Here is a 16592-nt window from a genome sequence, read left to right on the forward strand (position 1 = left end):
GCCTTCGGCTCAGGTCATGATCCTGGAGTCCCTGGATTAAGTCCCTGGATCGGGCTCCCTGCTCGGCGGGGAGTCTGCTTCTCCCTCTGACCCTCCCCCCTCTCATGTGCTTGCTCTCTCTCATTCTCTCTCTCTCAAATAAATAAATAAAATCTTTAAAATAGCAAGTCCTGTCACTCCATCCCCTTACCCTCATGGACTTTTCTCCATCGCTCTGAGCACCACCTACCATATACTGTGCTTATTCTCTGTCTGCTCCCACTAGAATATCATTTCCATGAGACTATGGACTTTGTTTTTTTTTTTTTTCCTGGGTCTCTACTGTCTAAAGAGTGCTTGAGAATTTATTTATTTATTTTTAAAGATTTTATTTATTTATTTGACAGAGAGAGACACAGCAAGAGAGGGAACACAAGCAGGGGGAGTGGGAGAGGGAGAAGCAGACTCCCCGCCGAGCAGGGAGCCCGATGCGGGACTCGATCCCGGGACTCCAGGATCATGACCTGAACCGAAGGCAGTCGCCCAACCAACTGAGCCACCCAGGCGCCCTGTTTAATTTTACTTTTAAGTAATCTCTGCACCCAATGCGGGGCTTGAACTCACAACTCTGAGATCAAGAGTGGAATACTCCACTGAGCCGGCCAGGTGCCCCGCTCTGTTCTTCATTACAAAGTGACACTATCTTCTGGAAAGTGTGAATAACAGCATCTTTTGGAAATCTCGCTATTTTTTAATTTGGAAATTGAAAACCTGGTCCCTGCTTGGCAGATCTAGATCCAAGAGAAGCCCCCTTAAGCCCTCTTTTTTCTTTTTCTTTCCTTTTCTTCTTTTTTGTTACATGGCTGCTGCTAGGCAACCCTTCCACACACAAAGACAGGCTGTAACTACTAGTCCTGCAACATCATTATCTAGCTCCTAAAATGTGACATGCGTCGCTAGACAAGTGAGATGATTTTAGGTGATGCACGAACATACAGTTTAAATGTTAATAGTTCTGTGTTTATTTTTACTGTTACCTTCTATTCCTGGCAAGTGATACTGACTTTCTTGGTGGCGAAGTAACATTTCTTTTTAAAAGATATTTGTTTTATTTTTAATTAAGCAATTTAAAGAAAAATATTAGATGAAAAGCAGAACGGGTGATAGAAAGATCATGACGGGAGGACCGAGATTCGGGAAACAATCTCATAGCTCACAAGCAGCTTCTGGTCACTGGGCATTTAGTATATGCCAAGGGTTTTCCATGTCCATGCGGTTGTGGTGACAGTTTTCCATTTGAAAATTCTGCTTCAAGAGGTGAAGTCACTTGCTCAAGGTCACACAGGCAAGAGGTAGTGAAGCCGGAATTCAAATCCAGGTCTGTGGGTCATTAGAACCCAGTCCTGCCTCCTTCTCCCTAGGTTTTGGAACCCGAGGCCCAGGAAGACCATGAGGTCCTTTAGTGGGCCCTAAGGCAAGTGGACAGAGAGAGGTGGTTGGATGAGAGACATTTGAGAGAGAGGATAGGCATGGCTTCCTGACTTACTAGATGTTGGGACTGGGGAAGTAGGAATCCAGGGCCATACCGAGGTCTCTAGCCTGATGACAAAGTGGCAGAGCAGACATCCCTGAGCTGGAAATCAGATAGGACAATAAAAGGTTTGGATAGGTTTGTGGAGGGAGCCGTCCAGAAGGCACTTGGGCACGGATCTGGGGCTCAGGTGAGAAGGCTGCCTGGCGGGCAGAGTGTGGGGATCGACTAGTGATGTCTGCCTTGGGCACAGGCATGGAGAGCGGCTGTCAAAGCCTTGGCTAGCCCTGGGACGGAGGGTCTCTCAGCATCCTCCCCTCAATCATTTCATAATATAAACAGATTAGGAGGGAGCTTCTGGATAGATGGGGAAGGTTCCTCCTTGAATACCACTTGGGTGCTTTTCGGTGCAGGAAGGTGAAAGCTGGAGGAGGCTGGAAGCACAGGAGGCCTTGGGTTTTCCACAGGAGTCTTTATTACAGTGTAAATCCAAGCTCAGGCCTCCCCTAGGCCCCATGCAAAGCCCTGGCTTTGGGGCTAGTGGCGTCCAGGAGACACCAATCTCTCACGGCGCCTCCAGCCGTGGGGTCACGGAAGTGCAGGGCGGGTGCCCTATCTAGGCAACTACAAGTCCCAGCAGGCGCCACAGCCAAGGTGCCTCGCCTTTCCGGGGCTCCTAGAGCAGAGCCTCTTGGGAGGTGTAGTCCTGGCCGCCCAGGCAATTTGCACAAACTCCCTGGTGATCCAGAAACCCGCCGGGAAATGGCTTGGGAAATGGCTCGGGCGGAGGCGGAGGGAGGGTGGGGATGCAAGGGAGATGGAGTTGGGCAGAGAGCTGCGGGGGATGGGGGCAGGCGTCCCGAGGGCAGAGACACCCCTTTCATTCGGCTTTGGCTTTGGATCCAGAGACTGCGGCTGCTGCCGAGGCCAGGGCTCCAGACCCTGGGATCTTAGCTCGGATCCTGAGGGAGAAACAAGTGGAGTCACAAGGTGGGGCAAGTGACCCATAGGAATCTGAGAACTAAGGGGAAATCTGGACGTTGGGGGTGGGGGTGGGGGAGTAGCTGAGTGCCCAAAGCCAGCCCCTGCCCTCCACCTAATGACCTCGTTGGAATTGTCTTTGGGGAGGGGGCATTAACCCCAAGAGATTTAGGGACAGGTAATATCTGGGAAAAAGTTCCTAAGCTTCTCCCCTCCCCAACCCATCCATCTCCATCCCCTGCCCTTACTTAGCTTTGATGTGGCTCAACTGATTGGTCACCAATCCCACATACTGGTCCATCTGGGCCTGGGAGACCAAGAAGGAGAGATTGGAGGGGTTCTTCTCCCCGATTCATTCAGGAGGCTGCTTCCTCCCCCACCTCCAAATGAGAAATTGGGGAGAGCGGTCCACTACTCCACCTTCAACTCCAAGCCTACTAAAATAGCCTTGGAAATCAGAAGCTCAAGCTGAAGCATCAGTCGCTTGGGCCAAGTTCTGTGTGGGAAATGATGTCAGGTAGACACATGGGAATTTGCCAGTAAGTCTGTTTCCTGGGCATGACTATGAATCTTTGAGTGAGTTGTATGTGCGTGTGTCTGTATGTGTGAGTCAGGTGAGAGTGTGGGGTATTGGTGTTTGTTGTCAAGTCCGTGCGTGGACTGACTTAAATACTAGTCGAATTCACAGTGTGACCGGCTTTGAGAGTCTTGGTGATTCCAGCATGTGAGGGAGTTCGTACTATCTCTGGCAGGCATGTGGATCACTGGGCTCTCAGCCGTGCCAGAGAAGAGAATGTCAGTCCATCTGCCTGTCTCTGGATAGGATATATGTCAGTTGGCCTCGGTCCTCTCAGTGTTCTGGGCAACAGCCGCCCCACCCGATGTTGACTGTCCTTGCAGTTTTGGGGTGAAAGCATCGGTTCGTCCACCTGACTTAGGTTGGCCCCTGTCCGCCGGATCCTGGCTCTGCACAGAGGGCACCAATCAAAGTGCTTATCTCTGGCGGTTGAAACATATTCAACATGTTGAAACTCCTGTCTCTGGCTGGGACATGTTAGTAGGACACTGGCTGTGGCCGGGGCGGGGGGGGGGGGGGGCTGGGGGGGGGGAGTCAGACCTCCCATGTTTGGCTGGGACACTGCCAAATGAGGGCCTGTCACACCCACCTGGTGTTGCCGGTACAGCAAGGGGACAGTGAATAAACAGATCACTCCTGCAGGCACAGAAATGGGGGGGGGTCAGGGTTCCCCCAAGAGTTTAACAGTTCCATCTAGAACCCCATCCCCCAGCAAACGCCAATGACCCACCTCCCCACCCCGCCCCCCACAGCCTTCCCAGCTCACCCAGAATGAGAAGAGTCAAACCATTGAAGACGGCACCCACAAAGGTCAAGATGTAGAAGAGAAGGGCCAGCTGGGGGAGAGGGTCAGGGTCAGCAGAGCCTACAGGGCCCTCCCCAGGCCGTGAATTTCCCCAGCAATGGCCCTCCTACCCCTCAGGGACAGCCAGGTGAATGCTGGGAACCCAGGAGGGAGGGTTTCGAGGCACCTTGAGGGAGTCCACGAGGTCTTCTACCAGGAAGAAATGCCGCAGCTGGATGGCCATAGAGACCACTCGGGAGGCAATCTGCTGGGACAGACGTTCCATCTGCTCCCGAGTCAGGGTCAGGTCCACATCCAGATAGGCCCTGGGAGGACAAAGGGGTGTAAGGCACCTCAGTGTGTGGACCAGCCCAGGCTGAGGGGTGTGGCTAGGACAAGGGCAAGAAATAGGGGTTTGAGGAGACGGCCAGTTGTAGTGGGCTATGGTCAAGGTCAGGGGCAGGAGATGGGAATCAAGGATTAAGGGTAAGAGATTAGGATCAGAGGTTAGGGCTGGAATTCAGGGTCAGAGTCAGGCCGGAGTCAGAAACAAGGACAGGATGGGTCAGGGTCAGCGTGAGTGGTGCCTGACTGGAGGTCAAGGGTCAGACCAGCTCTTCGGTCAACACAGAGGTCTAGACAGAGGTCAAGGTTAGGGGCCCGGCGTTCTCACTGGAAGGGGTTGGCGCCGTCCCCCCGGTGCACGGCCTGCAGCACTTTTCGGTAAACCCTGAGAGAGATGGTGCCACAGAGCAGCGACAGGGCCACGTGGGCGGTCACGGACACGATACTAAAGTGCAGGAGGCAGAGCAGGGAGACCATGAGGCCTGTGAAGACCACTCCTGATGTCCTTGTGTCCTTCCAGTACAGCAGGTCCGCCACTGTGGAGGGAGAGGGGGCCGGGCAGTCAGGCTGGGCTTTGCACCTGCCTGGCTGATCTCTTCACCTCCTGCTTCCTGTCTCAGCGCTGAACCTTGACCTCTTGACACACCCGGCCTGCACCTGAACTCAATTTCCCAATTTCTGGTCATCTTCTTTAATTCCCAGCTGCTTCCCCTCTTCTTCTGGAAAACCCAAATCAACAGTCTAGTGAGTCCCCTTAATCTCAGTCCTGCCCAGAGGTTATGTGTGGATACAATTTTGGGTCATTATTTATGAAAAATGGGATCATCTACACACTTTTCTGCCTCACGCACATCCCACTCTTTTCCCTCCTAGAATTCCCTCCTCATCAGTTGGAAGAGCTCTTGATTCATTCTTTGTAAGGGCTCCACAAGATTCCAGCATGTGGCTGCACCATCGTTCGTTTCATTCAACATTTATCTATTGCTGGGTCATTCCCTGGGTTTCTTAACCTCCATTCCTCAACAGTGCGGCAAGCACTAGGCTTCTACGGATATTCTTACCTCCCTGCAGAGAGGTTCTATTTCTGAGATAGAATCCCAGAGGTGACATGGCTGGGTGGACTAGTTCTGTGCTTCTGAACGTCATAAATATGATCAGATTGCTTGTTAGCAAACCTTAACAATTTTCATTTCCATGAGCAACTTGGACATGATCTTTTTCCAGCATCCTGCCCAACAAGGGGTGTTACTGTTCTTTTTCTTTTTTGCCAACCTGACAAGTGGAAAGTGGTATCTTCTTGATACTCCCACCCACATGCACTTTTCTAAGTCCTAAACGCATTCATTAATAATATCATCCTCCTTTCTACGCCCTGATTCAAATTTCTGAGCCCTTTCTGAGATGCTAAATTCACCTCGCAAGCCCAACCTGAGCCCTGATCTCCAGACTCCTTTTCACTTTTTTTTTTTTTAAATGGGTTCCGTGCTCAAGGTGGAGCTTGAACTCACCACCCAAGATCGAGTCAAGATCAAGAGTCGCCTACTCTACCCACTGTGCCCCTCCAATGTTTCATCTTGCCCATCTAAACGTTAACAGCCTTCCCAATAATGTGACCCCATCTCAGCCCTGGACCGGTAGCCCAATACCCTCCACCCTCCCACCCTCACTCTGATCAAATTCTGACCCGTCCCCCTCAGAGTCTGACTCCCCTCACTTCTGTTTGTCCTTACACAAACACTCCCATCTACCTCGAACAAGGGCAGGCCTCCCCCTACCCGCCATGCAGGGCCCTCCCTTGCAGCCTCCCCAAGGCCTGTGCCAGTGGGTGGGGGAGGGGCCGGGTCGCCTGAGGCGGGGGCTAAGTTTAGGCACGCTGGGGGGAGGGGGGGGGCCTGGCCCGCAGCTGTGCTGGCCTGTCCAGGTCTTGAGTGACAGCGCCGCCTGGGCCTGAGACTGGGGGAGGGGGCCTCCCTGCTCTTGGGCCCCAAAGCTTCGGCTCGGGGGGAGAGGGGACCCCACGCTCCCTCCACTCCCTCTCTAGACACCCCCTCAACCCCCCAGCTTCAGCCTGCAGCTGTGGGGAATCTGGGACCAGTAGGAAACATACCCGCAGATTTGGGGGAGAGAAGAGAGAATCTGGACCCATTTACGCCACCCCCCAACCCCGGTCCCAGCAGCCCGCTCGGCAAGCCCACCTTTACTCCCCATCTCCGCTCTGAGTGAGAGGCTGTGGACACGGCTACTTCTCGGGGGATTTCGCCCACTTCAGTGGAACCCGGAGGGCAGGAGTAAGGGGCGGGGCCCCTTTGTACCCAGCCAATGGCTCTCCATAGAGGTGGGGACAGTTCCAAAAAGGAGTGGCTGTCTTTGTAAACACCCCAAAGCAGTGATGTCTATAATCACCATGGCCGTTCGTGGAGGCTTAGCGTTATTTTAGAGGAAGGCGGGCTCTCTTCGCAACTGGCCAACGGATGCGGTCAGGGAAGAGGAGCGTTTTAAAAAGGCGTAGAGTTTACTTGTAAATGTCCCATGGCCACAACCAGAAGACAGCCTTATTTTTTCAGGGATTTGTCCCATCCAAAATCAGCCTCTAGGAGGAGCACTCCAAAAGAGGGATTTTTTTTTTTTTAAGTAATCAGCCAATCCTAATACTCAAAGGAGGGTTCGCGCCTCAAGTGGGAGGGAGAACTATAAAAAGAACGAATGGCAATCGTAGGTAACGGGGAATTTTTTTAAAGGGCGGAGTTTATATCTAGCCAATAGCAATACCTCCTCTTCTCCACTCTCCTCACTTCCTTCGCGAGGTTGGTCCCTTTAAATTCCAACCCTCCCACCTTCTCTGTAGTCCAAAGAAGCACCTTCACTCACGCACTTTACCGCACTTTACCTAGAAGGAGTGGTTCCAATGTGAATTCTGATTGGTCCGTGCTATCGAGGCACTGCCCCGTGATTGGCTCCCGCTCCAGATGCCCCCACGGCTCTTCCTCCTTCAGGTCCAGCGAGGGCTCATCAGGCCAAGAGTTCGAATCCCGGGATCGGGGTGGGGATGGGGTACCCGCCTGGGGGGTTCCAGAGCCGGGGCTGGGCTGCAGAGTCAAGACTTCCGGCGGCGGTGGCGGCGGTGAGGACTGAGGGAGTCCGAGTTGTAGGTCCAGTTCTGGCGCGTTAGAAAGAGAAGGCCATGAGCTTTCACCTTGGAGGTGCCCTGAGGAGAGACCACCCACCCCTTGTGGCTTCGGTCCCAGCACCTCTGACATCTCACCTTTCCCAGCCTCTCCAACCTCCGACCCGTCGGGCTCCTCGTCCTCCAGCGGGGTGCAGCTACTGGTGGCAGAGTCTTCTCCGGACCCCGTTCCCCGGGCTGCCCAGCCCAGCTGGTCCAGCTGGAGCCCTAGGTCCTCCAGGCGGCGTTCGGCCGGAGGGGCAGTGTCGGGGTCACCGCGGCGCCCAGGTTCCGGGGATTGGCTCAGGCTGGGGATGCTCTCCAAACTGTCGCCCAAGCCGGGCTGAGGGGGTGGGTCTCGCGGTTCCGAGACTGAGCGGCCCTGGGGCCGGGGGCGGCGGGCAGCTGAATCCCGGCGCACTCCAGAACCCACCACACCGTCGAAGGCGATGTAGGAGAAGGTCAGCTCCCGGGGGGTGCCCCAGTCTTGCGACGTGGTCTCTTCCTCATCGTCCTCTGAGAATTCTCGGGCTGTGTGAAGCTCCCGAAAATCCGAGTCGTCATTCCCTCCTGCAGTAAGCAAAGGAGGGTATGAGCTACTCTAAGCGGGACCCTGACCCACTCTCTTCAACCCTCCTATCCAGCTGTGAGCCCCTTTGCGTCCCGCTCTCACATTCTCCCCCTCCACTTACCTTCTGTGGAGTCAGGGGTAGAGGACGCTGTAGACGGAGCTTCTTCTGCGAGAGGGAAAGAATCGAAGATTCTTAGAAGCTTAGACTGTCGGAATCACAGAAGCGTGCCAGTCCTGGAAACTTGGACGGTCCGAATTAAGGAATCTTAGAATACTTGAACCACAGGACCTTTAGAACATTCTACATACAGACCGTAAAACCTTACTATAGTGCTATCAGAAGCTCAGCCGTGTAAGTTCAAATCCAGGAATCTTAAGAGTCTTCAAATTAGGAATTTTAGGAGGTTTCAATTAGTTCATTCTTTCAAAAACCATTTATTGAACACCTACTATGTACCAGGCACTGTTTTAGACTGAGAATACAAATGTGAACAAAACAGACAAAATCCCTACGCTCACAGGCCTTACACTCTACCGGCGAGAAAGACAATACACAAATATATGATGTTGGGTGCTAAGTGTGTGGAGAAAAATAAATCAGGGTAAGGGAAGAGAAAGTGAGAGGATGCTATTTCAGACAGGGTGATCAGGAAGACTTCTTTGATAAGATTACGTTTAAGCAGAGCCTTGAATGAAGTGAGGAAGCCATGAAGATGTCTAGGGAAGAGTCTTACAGGCAGAGGAAAAAGCCCAGTGCAAAGGCCCTGAGGCAGACAATATGCTTGGCAAATCTGAGGAACAGAGAGGTGTGAAGGCATGACTGGAACAGAGTGACTGGGAGGGAGAGGGGTGGGTGATGAGGGCAGAGAGGTGGTGGTGATAGGGATCGTGTAGGGCTTTCCTTTGTAAGCCCAGGTAAGGACAAGATTTTAGGATGTTGGGATGATACTCTTTAATGTTGAAATAACAAATGGTTAGAATTTTGGCATCTGGACTCCTAGGACATGCAAGTGGCCAGATCTGAGAGTGTTGAAATTCTCAGCTGCGGGAACCACGGGGGTGTGAGACAGAAAATGTTAGACGAGGACTGTTCAAGCCCTGGTCTCAGAGATCGTGAGCATCAGATAAGGTATTTTCAATTGTGCAACCTAGCCCCTCAGAGCTAGCTTGGGGCTTTGCCTACAGGAGATGCTCAATACCGTTTGGGAACTGAAATCAGATGCCCCCCCCCCCGCCCCCACCTCGTTTTGGCAGCTGGGGAATCGGAGGCCCAGAGTAGAATGGGTGTCTTCCAGGGTTACTACTAATCAGTGGTAAAGCTCAGTAAGGACCCAGGAGTCCTGGCTCCAACCCAGGGATGGCTGTTTCCAAGGGACAGGATGTTGGACAATTTGGGCGAGGTCGGGGCAGCCTCTGAGTCTGGGCAGAAAACGGAGGTGGGATGCAAAGATGGATGATTGGGGGGGTGGTTAGATCCCTCTTCTCTATCCTGGCTCTACCCCTCCATTCAACTCCCCTCCCCGCCGGCTGCGGCCAGCACCAGGGCGAGGGGACAGCTCCCGGAGAGCGTCCTCATCCCTGGGTGCGGTCCGGCGCCATATCCCAGAGTCCGGCGCGACCCCCCGCCAGCTATCTCAGTGCCCCCCACCTCTGCCTTGACTCACTCAGGTCCTCCGGGTCAGGTCGCCCCCGTCGCCGCTGGAATGCGGGGGGAGGGGAGAGCTTCCTTTGTCTCCTTCGCCTCCTCCCCCATCCCAATTCTCCCGCGACCCGGCACGGAGTGGTTACTGGGGAGGAGCCCACCCGGGCCTCTGGGCCCCACACCAGGCCTGAGTCTCCCCCTACTCACTGCAGTGGGCGAAGACAGGCAGGACCTGCCCCATGGCCCTCCTCGGGCCTGCATCGGGACCCCCGCCCACTCCGGCCACGCCGCCCTGGGCCTGGGGCCGCGGGTGCTCATCTCCGCCGCGCCCACGACGCCGCCGCCATCCTCGCCGTCTCCTCCTCACGGGCCGCTCCAGCAGAAGCAGCAGCAGCCGCCGCCGCCGCCCTCTGCTCCGCTCGGCGGGGGCGGGCGGGGCCGCGGCGGGGAAGGCACTGCAGCGCGGGGCCGGGGGCGGGGCCAGTGGGCCAGCGGGGCGGAACCTAAGGAAGGGCGGGGGCGCTGGTAAACACCCAGGGGCGGGAGGGGGCGTGGCTTTCTACGAAAGGGGCGGGGCTAGGTTATGCTACTGGGCCGAAAAGGCGAGGAAGGCGGTCTGAAGGGCGGAGCCTGATGGGAGGAGGCGCGGCCTCTAGCGGAAGAGAGGGGGAGCCTAGGGTAGGGCAGAGGAATGGGCTCCCGGGGAGAATGGTGAAGGCGCCTAGAATGAGGGCGTGGATCTCAGAGTGGGTTGAGGCGGAGCTCGGGAAGGCATTCAAGAGGGTACCGATCCGCGGTAGGGTCCGAGCTGAGAACTTCAGAGGGAGTGGGTTAGGGGGCAGGAGAAACTATTCAGAAAGTTTGAGACAAGGGGAGGGGCTCAGATATGGGTGGGGCTTAAGTTAATTTATAATTATGCCGGTAGTTGGGCGGAGTCAAAGACCAAGGTAGAGGCGGGGCCTAGAAAAAAAAGGAAAATACAGGCAGGAGAGAGGGCGCGGCCCAGAAGGTAGACGTAACCTACGGAGAGCAAGCCAGACTCGCCAGAATGTGAGGACTGGGACTGTAGTTAAGAGGCGGAGCTAAAACTGCGAAAATTAGGAGCGTCTGAGGCTGTGTGTTTGAATGGATGGGTGGGACCTGGAAAAGAAGCAACTGAAGCCCTGGGGCAAGACCCAGCAGTGGAGGGGTCGAACTGAAAAAAATAAAGGATTTAAAGATTTTGAAACTGGGGGCGGGACCACTGAGGTGGGAGGATTTTAGAGAGAGCAAAGCTGGGGACCCGAAGCTAAGAGTGTAGAGAACATGAATTCTAGAGTTCGTTTCCCTGCAGCACTGTTTACTTCTTTTACGACTCAGTTTCCTTTTCGGTAAATCGGAGACGATGTAAATAGTGGTAGCACATGGTAAGTGCTGTTTACTACTACTATTTTTCCGTGACCCAGATCCCAAACATCACTTTGTAGGTGCAAGAAAGAGGACACCCAAGAATCCGATCTCTCCTAGTAACTCCACTTGAGTGCAGGTCAAGGGCGCAGGAAGGAGATTTAGGTGGTTTAAAATCTCACAGTGGAGGGGATTAATGGAGTGTGGGGGCGGGGGCAGGTGCAGAGGGTGGAGGCTTCCTGATCCCAGGGCTGAAGGATGGCTGCCTTTGCCCGCCTGCTGGAGCGTCTCCTCTGGCCAGCCCGCAAAAAACAGGAGTCAGAAGAGGAAGCGGAGGAGGGGCACAGGACTCAGCATGGGCCTCGGTTGCTCCTGGACGCGCCGCGATGCGTCCAGCGGCCGCACGGGGGTGCGGCCGCGTCTTGTGGCCTGCGCTTCGGGGCGAGCGCTGTGCAAGGCTGGCGCGCGTACATGGAGGACGCGCACTGCGCTTGGCTCGAGCTGCCCGGGCTACCGCCAGGCTGGGCATTCTTTGCGGTCCTCGACGGCCACGGCGGGACGCGAGCTGCCCTCTTCGGCGCGCGCCACCTGCCGGGCCACGTGCTCGAGGCACTGGGCCCAGCGCCCGGCGAACCCGAGGGAGTGCGCGGGGCGCTACGCCGAGCCTTTCTGAGCGCAGACGCACAGCTGCGTGCGCTCTGGCCTCGGGGCGAGCCGGGGGGCTCCACAGCCGTGGCGTTGCTCGTCTCCCCGCGATTTCTGTACCTGGCGCACTGCGGTGACTCCCGAGCGATGCTGAGTCGCGCCGGCGCCGTGGCCTTCAGCACCGAGGACCATCGGCCCCTCCGGCCCCGGGAACGGGAGCGCATCCACAACGCGGGAGGCATCATCCGCCGCCGGCGTCTCGAAGGCTCTCTGGCAGTATCCCGAGCGCTGGGCGACTTTGCTTACAAAGGGGCTCCGGGAAGGCCCCCTGAGCTGCAGCTCGTTTCCGCGGAACCTGAGGTGACCGCCCTGGCTCGCCAGGGCGAGGACGAGTTCTTGCTATTGGCCTCCGACGGTGTGTGGGACGCGATGTCTGGCGCTGCCCTGGCGGGACTGGTGGCATCGCGCCTCTGCGTGGGCCTGGCCCCGGAGCTTCTCTGCGCGCAGCTACTGGACACGTGTCTGTGCAAGGTCCTGAGGGCGGGGCTTGGAGTCACTGAGGGGAAGAATTTAAAGGATCTAGGGAGAAGGGATCTTGAGGGAGAGGCTCCCTCAAACGAGGGGTAAGGCTCCACTAAAGGGCGTGGCCTGCCGGAGTGGGCAGGGCCAAAACGTGGAGGGGGCGGAGACTGAGGGCTGTCTCGAAGCAAGATGGGAGAACCCTATAGAACTGGATAGGCAAGTGGGAGGGACTTAAGAGAAAGGGCGTGGTCTTTTGGAACGGACTGCTCTGGGTTTTAGGGTAAGATTAGTGCCAAAAGGGAGAGCAACAGGGCGCCTGGGTGGCTCAGATGGTTAAGCGTCTGCCTTCGGCTCAGGTCATGATCCCGGAGTCCTGGGATCGAGTCCCGCATCGGGCTCCCCGCTCTGCGGGAAGTCTGCTTCTCCCTCTGCCTCTCTCTCTCTCTCTCTCATGAATAAGTAAATAAAATCTTTAAAAAAAATAAAAATAAAATAAAATAAAAGGGAGAGCAACAGGGCAGCGGAGTGGGAGGAGCTTCGGCGAAGGGGAGCGGTTCTCTGATAGAGTGAGGCTAGGACAGTGAAAGGAAGTGATCTAGATGACTGGTCCTGGTGGGAGGACTTGGTTTAGACGGGCAGATGGGCAAGACTTGAGAGGAAGGGGCCCCACCAGACTGGGGAGGAGGGCACTAGAACTGAGATTGTTGGGAAGCTGCGCTTCCAAGGGCATGGAGCCCCGTGCGGGGGCATTCAGCCGTGTCTCACCAGGCTCCGTTTTCCCCACTTTCTCCAGGGTAGCCTGGACAACATGACCTGCATCCTGGTCTGCTTCCCCGGGGCCCCCAGGCCTTGTGAGGAGGCCATCAGGAAGGAGCTAGCGCTGGACGCAGCCCTGGGCCGCAGGGTCGCCGGTGAGCAGGCTCCAGAAGCTTAGCGGGAGGGGTGGTCAGTGGGCAAGGACATCCACGTAATCCTTGCCTCCTCAGAGCTGTGTTCCTCTGCTCAGGAGCCCCCCAGCCTGAACACGGTTTTCTGGACTCTGGCCTCGGAGGACATCCCAGATTTACCTCCTGGGGGAGGGCTGTACTGCAAGTGAGTGTGTTGGGGGGGGGAGGTGGGATGGGGGCAGGGGTGGTAGAAGGAGGGTCCCCTCCTGAGGGCCTCTCTCGGCTCTCCAGGGCTGCTGTCCTTGCTGAAGCTTATTCTCAGCTCTGCCAGGCCCCAGGACGCAACTGGCAGGTAAGGACCCTATGTTCTTGAATGTTTCTCTTGGAAGCCTGTAACCCAGCCCTCCTACCTCCTTTAGTGTTGGGGAAATTGAGGCCAGAGGAGACAAGGGACTTGCCTGGTATATTAATAAATTCTCACTCCTGGCTCTGAAGCATTGTGCTAGACATGATGGGGGCAGGGGAGGGGGTAAGCAGAAGCAGAGAAGAGACTGCTCCTCTTCCGGAGACATGTGTCCCCTGCATTACTCTGTAAAGCCCCATCATCCCAAGCACCACCCCCTCCATCCATAAATAAGGCACAAAAATTCCAGGAATGTTTATGACCAATCCCAAGCCCTAAATGTGCTGCAGAGACTACCGGGGACATCTCTGAGGATGGTCTGGGTCTTGGACAAGAGAAGTGGTGACTCGGGCATGGACAGAATCTGGAGCTGTCCGAAGAGGTGGTGGAGTCAGGGAGGAAATGGGAGGGAGGGAGCTGGGGCTCAAGCCCCCAGTCCTTTGCATGGCAGAGAAGGGAGTTCAGGTAAATAACCTGGAGGAGAAGGGGAGGGGGGCGATTTTTGATAATTCCCCAGCAGCAGTAGGAGGTATTTGTCAGGATTGTTTGATTTGCAACTGACAGAAACCCAATTCCACATGGGAAAGCAAAACAGGGAACTTACTGGGTTATGTCATTGAAGACTTCAAGGACGGAAGGCATGACTACTCCAGTTGTCAGATGATGTCATCAGGAAGCACCTCTTAGTTTTACTTTCTCATCACTGACTTCATTTGCAGGCAGGGTCTCTGCACAAGGTAGCAGAGAGTTGCAATTCTAGCCTCCCATCCCAGGAGCCCAACATCCCCAGTGGAGAGAGTTCACCAGGTTCCTAGTAGCGGGAGCCCTGGTTCCACAGCTGGCTCTCATTGGCCACACTGTACCGCATGTCTGACCAGTCACCATGTCTCTGACTGGCTAGGCTGGGGTCACATGCCCACCCCTAGCGCTTGGGGCTGAGGTCCACTCCACCCAAACCAAAAGGATTGGGAGATGGGGAATGGCGGCCCCTCAAAGGCAAATAGGAGTGGTGCTTCCAGAATAGAGGGGAGCAGATACTGAGAACCAAGAAGAGGTTCTTATTAGCCATTTCCCACCTTCTTTGTTACAGAAGGGCCCGAATGGGGCTGGAAAGCCCACCGGCACCCATTCAGACTCTTCCTTGGACTTGAAGCCCTGACAGCCGTTGCCCTTTGGGGATCCTCTGCCCAGCCGTGGCCTGAAAGGAACTAAGGAAGAGAACCTCTTCCCCAGCTACACAGACCGGCGGAAGGAAGACAAACGGATGGAGGAACCCCGGAATGCTTATTTCCCCTTCTCCTCCTTCCCTCTCACAGAAAGTCTTATGAGGGGAAATTCTACCCACCCTCTGAACTAAGAAAGAAAGAAAAGAAAGAGAAAGAAAGAAAAAGAAAAGAAAGAAAGAAAGAAAGAAAGAGAGAGAGAAAGAAAGAAAGAAAAAAGAAAGAACCACCCCAAACCAAATCAAGTGTTGAGCTGAATGGACCCTTGCGTGATCACCCAGTTCAATAACCTTCTCTTCCATTCCCATTTTTCATCTGTTTTGGGGGGAGTTAGGGGAGAGTATCTATTATTAAATTTTAATGATATATAACTGAAAATAAATTTCTCTTGTAGAAACAACAACAACAACAACAATCCAGACATTATTTGTCTTGTCATTTGGCAGATACGTACTGGGCACCTGCTGCGTGCCAGGCCCTGCTCACCGCCATCAACCGGGCGGAACCACTGAGATCCCGCCCCTCCCTCTCCCTGGGGGCCCACCTCCTCCTGTGTGGGGGGGAGACAGCGAACAAGGGAACTGATAATATCATTTCAGATACTGATAAGTGTCTCAAGGAAAATAAAACAGGACAGGGTGATAAGATGTCTAGGGGAGCTACTTTGCTTTTTTTTAAATTGTATTTTTTTTTTTTTTGAATGGGGGGAAGTTCACTTGGTTCAAAATTCAAAGGGTACAAAATGGTTTACAAAAATGAAAGGTCCTGGGATCAAGCCCCCAAGCGTTCAGCGGGGCTCCCTGCTCAGCAGGGAGCCTGCTTCTCCCTCTCCCTCTTCTCTCCCCCTGCTTGTGCTCTCTCTGTCAAATAAATAAATAAAATCTTTTAAAAAAAATGAAAAGTCTTGATCACTGAACCAGACAAAGCATTGCTGACCCATGAGACTAACACGTGAAAATATATTTAAAAATATTTCAATAAAACTGCCTGGCTGGCTCCGGGCTGCCCCTAAAAAAAAAAAAAAAGAAAAGAAAAGAAAAAAGAGAAGTCTTTCTCCCCCCTACTCCTTAGCCACTCAGTTTTCCACCTGGGGTTTTAAATAGGGGGATCAGGGAAGAACTCTGAGAAGGGGCCAGCCATGCAAATATGCCAGGGAAGAGTGTCCCCAGGCACAAGGAATAGCCAGTGCAAAAGCCTAGAGGCTGGATGGAACGTGGCATTTTCAAGATGAGGCTTGGGATGTCTTGAGATGTCTATGACCATCAAATATTTGCCCATTCTCTATCCTATCAGTAACCAGTGTAATGAGTTTGGAGTGGATCTTTCCAGACCTTTTACTCTGCGTGTACACACATGTATGTGGTAACTTTGGTGTTTCCTTGCTTTTTTTCATACTGTGTATTACTTGGCAATTGTTTTTTTTCCCCTCAGTGATATGTTTGAGACTACTTTCCTGCCATTTACACACCTCATTTTTTTCCCCGCTGCTGCCCAGCACTGCAGACAAGGGGATCTACAATGGTTTCACTATCCATCCTCCTCTTGATGGACATTTTTTTTTAAAAGATTTTATTTTTTTATTTGAAAGAGACAGAGAGAGCATGAGCAGGAGGGAGGGGCAGAAGGAGAGGGAGAAGCAGACCCTGCCGAGCAGAGAGCCCCACGTGGGACTCGATCCCAGGACCCCAAGATCATGACCTGAGCCAAAGGCTGACACTTAACGGACTGAGCCACCCAGGCACCCCTTGATGGTCATTTAAACTATTCCCAATTTCTTGCTCTCACATCGCTGCTGCCACAAAGATCCTCGATCAGGTTTCCTGTGTACATATGCCAGTCTCTAGTGTAACGGGTCCTACCACCTGTTTTGTACAGCACCTGAGCTAAGAATGGTTTTTACATTTTTAAAAGGATGGGAGGAAAAAGGGGAATATGTGAAAGATACCCTATGTC

The 16592-nt window shown here is 54.2% G+C and overlaps 2 protein-coding genes across 3 annotated transcripts; one reads left to right on the forward strand and one right to left on the reverse strand.

Moving 5' to 3' along the window:
- Positions 1–1966: 1966 nt before the first annotated feature.
- Positions 1967–9958, reverse strand: RTN2 (reticulon 2). 2 transcript variants are annotated; one of them, XM_034986768.1, is made up of 10 exons: positions 9781–9958; positions 8053–8097; positions 7460–7930; positions 7085–7354; positions 4526–4733; positions 4040–4178; positions 3835–3904; positions 3658–3704; positions 2740–2798; positions 1967–2472 (listed from the first exon to the last, which is right to left on the reverse strand). In XM_034986768.1, exons 1-10 carry the CDS (start codon positions 9812–9814, stop codon positions 2391–2393), a joined length of 1425 nt encoding a protein of 474 aa, XP_034842659.1. In that variant the 5' UTR covers positions 9815–9958; the 3' UTR covers positions 1967–2390. The 2 variants fall into 2 exon arrangements, with proteins under 2 accessions (XP_034842659.1, XP_034842660.1); XM_034986769.1 differs by lacking the exons at positions 7085–7354; positions 7460–7930; positions 8053–8097; positions 9781–9958 and adding an exon at positions 6393–6497.
- Positions 9959–10807: 849 nt separating this feature from the next.
- On the forward strand, positions 10808–14629 carry PPM1N (protein phosphatase, Mg2+/Mn2+ dependent 1N (putative)). Its single transcript, XM_034986771.1, has 5 exons — positions 10808–12135; positions 12920–13037; positions 13113–13218; positions 13305–13365; positions 14507–14629. The coding sequence occupies exons 1-5, from the start codon at positions 11218–11220 to the stop codon at positions 14573–14575; spliced, it is 1272 nt and encodes a 423-aa protein (XP_034842662.1). The 5' UTR covers positions 10808–11217; the 3' UTR covers positions 14576–14629.
- Positions 14630–16592: the final 1963 nt, after the last annotated feature.

This window comes from Mirounga leonina, unplaced genomic scaffold (genome assembly GCF_011800145.1).
Source record: "Mirounga leonina isolate KUSES-001 unplaced genomic scaffold, KU_Mleo_1.0 Mir_376, whole genome shotgun sequence".
Lineage (NCBI taxonomy): Eukaryota > Metazoa > Chordata > Mammalia > Carnivora > Phocidae > Mirounga > Mirounga leonina.

Bases quoted from the DNA above. Each gene is read 5' to 3' on its own strand.
- RTN2 (XM_034986768.1), bottom strand. From the start codon at position 9,814: ATGGGGCAGGTCCTGCCTGTCTTCGCCCACTGCA. The intron at 8,098-9,780 runs GTGAGTAGGGGG...TCCCTCTCGCAG, and splicing joins GCCTGTCTTCGCCCACTGCA to AAGAAGCTCCGTCTACAGCG. The intron at 3,905-4,039 runs GTGCCTCGAAAC...CCTCTCCCCCAG, and splicing joins ACCTCGTGGACTCCCTCAAG to CTGGCCCTTCTCTTCTACAT.
- PPM1N (XM_034986771.1), top strand. From the start codon at position 11,218: ATGGCTGCCTTTGCCCGCCTGCTGGAGCGTCTCCTCTGGCCAGCCCGC. The intron at 12,136-12,919 runs GTCCTGAGGGCG...CACTTTCTCCAG, and splicing joins TGGACACGTGTCTGTGCAAG to GGTAGCCTGGACAACATGAC. The intron at 13,038-13,112 runs GTGAGCAGGCTC...TTGCCTCCTCAG, and splicing joins CCTGGGCCGCAGGGTCGCCG to AGCTGTGTTCCTCTGCTCAG.